The sequence below is a fragment of the Xiphophorus hellerii genome, chromosome 9, assembly GCF_003331165.1.
Source record: "Xiphophorus hellerii strain 12219 chromosome 9, Xiphophorus_hellerii-4.1, whole genome shotgun sequence".
Classification (NCBI taxonomy): Eukaryota; Metazoa; Chordata; class Actinopteri; order Cyprinodontiformes; family Poeciliidae; genus Xiphophorus; species Xiphophorus hellerii.
The window spans coordinates 32,709,183-32,713,596 of NC_045680.1; the positions used below are offsets into that span (position 1 = coordinate 32,709,183).

Genomic DNA, 4,414 nt, shown 5'->3' on the forward strand with positions numbered 1-4,414 from the left:
GGCCTTCAGCCAAGGATAAGAGAAATCCTACAACCACTAAAATCTCCATTTTTGTTCACATTTTGTGAAGGAAGTTGTGCTCAGCGTTTCCTTCAGTGGTTCTTGTTGAAGCGCCCCCACAGGCGAGGAGGGGAACAGGTTGTTGAAAGGTTTACAGTGTGAAAATAAACCGCAGCAGCTGAAATGTAATTAATTAATGTTTAAATTTTGGTCCCCAATCAAACAGAGTCTACTTGGTGTGAAAACATACTTATAATCTGACCAAACAATTGGACTTTACTGAAATGAACCGGACTGGTTTCACTGGACTTTGGAACAAATTGGGTTGTGTTTAACTGGATAGAAACCAGACATCTTTGTCTTGTGAAAAAACAAAGGTCTGTACTGAAAAATGTTCTGAGATCCGGAACCTGTGAAGCAGAAGGTGTGAACGGTCCGGCGTGAGGTCCGGGCGTTTCGCCGCCGGTGCCGCTGGGTGATGACAGCCGTCCAGATGTGAGCGCGCTCAGTGCCTGTCAGGTAAACAGCTGCTGCACACAGGCAGGATTAAAGCAGGCACTGAAATCGTTCAGACTTTGAAGTTTATTTCAGTCGATCACAGCAGCCCAAGCGTCTCCATGGCAACCAATGGAGAACTGTAAAGCTGCTGCTCGTTGTGATTTGAGTGTTTTCCAGATCAATTGTTCCTACACTAACATTGCTCTATTTATTATTAGTTAAAAAGTTTATTTTTTATGTTTTGGATGTTTTGTTCTTACAAAATGACTTAATTTTCATTTTTTATTTGCTGTTTCTGGTAATAAAAGCAACAACAGCTCAGGTGAAATTTGTTGCATGTAGAACTGAAACGATTAATCATGATTAATCGATTATAGTCAATTAATCATTAACTGGAATATGCTGACTCAAAAAAGGGTCATTTGCTGAAAGAACAAAAATATTCAGATTTTAAATTAAATTGTACAAAAATATATACATTTTGCTTTAAGGAAAAAACATCTTTTGGTTTCACAGCATGACAAATATTATTATGAAGTATTGCTACTCTTACCTGTGCATACTGTGAGTAACTTCAGTGAATGAAGAACAAACTTGCTTTAACCCAAAAGACACAGACAGCTGGCTGCAGTTTGTTAAAATTAGGCTTCTTGTTTCTAGACGAGTTCTGTTCTGATTTTATTTTGCTGAGCCTGTCGTCCCATTCGGGTGTCAATAAGATTCAATAAACACTGTACCACAGAAAGTACCTTACCATGTTCTAACATATTTACACATGACCTATTATATGTATTATTTTAATGTTAAGCTTGTGTTGAAAAATAATTTATTTGGAAAAGTGTTTCTTGTGCCAAAATAGGTTAATTTGTATTTATTTGTAGTAATTGTGTATATTTTACTCCTCAAAATGCCAGAATTTGAACAGAACTTTTTACTTTTGTTTGTCTGAAAACATTTTATTTTATTTTATTTTATTTTTTGCTGTTTTTCAGTACTATAGATGTTTTCTTTTTACCAAATACTTTTTACTCTAACTTGAGTCATTTCTTTTTACTTTAGTAAAAATATCTTATAGTTGATATATATATACTTGGGCAGAGCTACTCTGTCCAACTCTGTTTATTCATTTATCCGTTCAATTATTCATTGTTTCAGCTGTTTGGGTTTTTTGGTTTTTTTCCGGTATTTGTTTGACGGTCAAATATTAAACTTCCGAGCTGCCCTGAACGCAGCATCCTCCACGTTGTCTCTGACGTCAGCCGTGTGGGGGCGTCTACTTCCTGGTTGGGCTTTTACTTTTCTTGTCAACAAAAGCTGTGACGGAGTTTCGGCCGTTAAAGCGACGTGTATATGAGGAAAACTTCGGCTCTGTTCCGGTACCGGTTCCAGGATCCGAACCGTTTTTTTCCTCCGGTGTCGAACTCCTCTCAGATGTGAAGATGAGTTTCTGGACAGTTTTCTCGGTAGTGATCGTGTCCACATGTTGGCTGCTGGTTCTGTCCACAGACGTGGCCGCCCCCGCCGCCGGCGCCACGACGGTCAAGCCCGCCGCGACGAACTCCAGCCGGCCGAACAGCACGCTGAGCGGCGGCGGAAGCACCAAGAAGGTCGGGTTCTACTTCGGGGTTAGCAGCTCCATGATCCAGCGGGCCTTGTACGTCCTCATCGGCATCACCATCATCGGAGTCCTGTACTTCCTGATCCGAGCCGTGCGGTGAGAACCACACAAATCTGCGAAACCCGGATTTATGACAAAGTTTGGTTTATGACAAAAACTTATTTGAGTTTTAAAAAAAAAGCTTAAAAATGATTAGTTTTTAAAACAAATAACCGGAAGGACAAGAGAAAACATGTGCATACATAGAAGCAAAAATAATTAGCTTACTTTCCTGTTTAACATGGAGAAGGAAGAAGTGAACACGTGTTTATCTCAATGTAATAAAATATGTCACTTACCAACTCAGTAATTATCAGTAATTGGTCATTAAAACACATATTACATAAAACATTACAAACTTACTCATAGCAACAGAATAATTGTCAGCTCCTTTCCAACATTACGTCATACACAGGAGTGAAAGTAGTTTGAAATTCTTGGGGTACTATGATAAAAGTATATTCTTCTTTGTGTGCTTTGGAGTTTCTGTGCTGATGAATTTTTTTTGCGAAGCGATAAAAACTGGGCAGCTCTTGAATTGCTACAAAACGGAGCTGTAGGTCCCTCAGCCCACTGGCTGCCATGTTGACACAGCGAGACCTAAACTCTGAACATCATGGAGTTCAGTTCAGGAATGAATCCCAGTTTTCCATGTCTGGCATATAACCAGTCATTTTAGCTTTTAAACTGGTTATACTGGCTGTGGGAGGAAGCCGGAGAACCCGGAGAAAACCCACCATGCATCCGTACAGAAAGACCCCTGGCCGGGAATCGAACCCAGGACCTTCTTGCTGCAAGGCAACAGCTCTGCCAACCCTGTTAAATACTTAATGAAACATATTTACCGTGTTTGTTGTGACTCACAGATGAACGAGGTAATTAGTTCAAGTTTGTGGTTTATTGAACGTTCAGAAACTGCAGCGATGCACAAAGATAAAACAACCCGAACAGGTGATCAACTCAAAACCACCTTTTTATTATCTCTCTCTTTGTCATTTAAGCACACCCGTTACCGTGGCAACCGCCTGCGCTCCGCAAACCGAGCAGAGATTACGTAAAAAGCATAACACTCAGTTCGTTACGATATCAGGTTTTCAGGATTGATATTTATTCTGTGATTATTCATAAGCGTTCCCCTGAACACATCAGTGATTAATTAATTTAATTTAATTAATTTAATTTTAAACTCCTGCTCTGCTGGTTATTTTGGTAATGGAACCAAAACGCACAGAATTGCACAAAATCTTGTTGAAACAATAATTAGAGAGATTATTATTTTTGTTTGGTCATTAATTTGAGCATGTTATGTTGATTTTGTTTTTTGTTGTTCTTCTTTAATAAAGTTACAAACGTTTTGATAAGCGGGTCAGATGACCTGCTGGTCTCGCCCTCCTGGCGCCGTTCAGTTTGTCACCTAAAGCCCAGATCCACTCAAAACCTTCTGCCATCGACGTTTTGCACCAACAGTTCAGAAACAATCTGAGATGGAAAAAAAAAAAAAAAAGCTATTTATGAACTGATGAAGTCGTGTTTTAGATTGTTCTTGAAAAACAAATCATCACGGCTGCACAGTGATGAGGTGTTTTACAGCAGACTGCTGCTCATAATTTGTGTTATATGTCCAACAAATTAAACAAACTAATTATGATAATAATGACAGTAAAGTACCAACAATAATCTGCTAATAATAGTAACAAAACAACAGAAGGAAGGAAGAAACTCATTATAATACATATTATACAGTTAATTCCCTTCTTCCCTGTATAATGTGAGTAAAATAGTTTAGTGTTATAGTGGTTGATGTTTTGACATGGTTTTAGCTCCATATTCAGTCTGTCCCATTGTTTGACTCCAGTGGGGTTTTTGTTCACGTTTTTTCTCAAAAAGAGAATTGAAATCACAGAAAATATTTTCAAATGTTACAGGACAAAGTATGCAACAAGAACTTTTATTTAATGAGAATATAGACATAAAAGAAAAAGGTGCAATTTTAGCAGAACAAATGTGTTAAAACCACTAGAAGAAATTAATTTAATCAGGAACAAACTTAGTTATCAGGACCTGATATTCATAGACAAAGAAGGTAAATGTAAATATTTTTGTACCATTTTGATTTAATTACTGCTCTGTTATATTTCAGTAAATGGCCTTTTTTAGAGTCTGTATACTCCAGTTAACTATTAATCAATAACTAAATTAGTTTGCAATTAATTTAACAATTAATAAATCATGATTAATCACTGTTAAACACAATTAATC

At 37.7% G+C, this 4,414-nt stretch overlaps 1 protein-coding gene across 1 annotated transcript in view; it reads left to right on the forward strand.

The window, feature by feature from the left end:
* The first annotated feature begins 1,751 nt into the window (after positions 1-1,751).
* fam174c (family with sequence similarity 174 member C) overlaps positions 1,752-4,414 on the forward strand; it is a 6,716-nt gene continuing 4,053 nt past the window's right edge. Inside the window, 2 exon segments of the mRNA XM_032572983.1 lie at positions 1,752-1,909; positions 1,912-2,212. Of these exon segments, the coding sequence (XP_032428874.1) occupies positions 1,849-1,909; positions 1,912-2,212 (362 nt within the window). The 5' untranslated portion in view covers positions 1,752-1,848.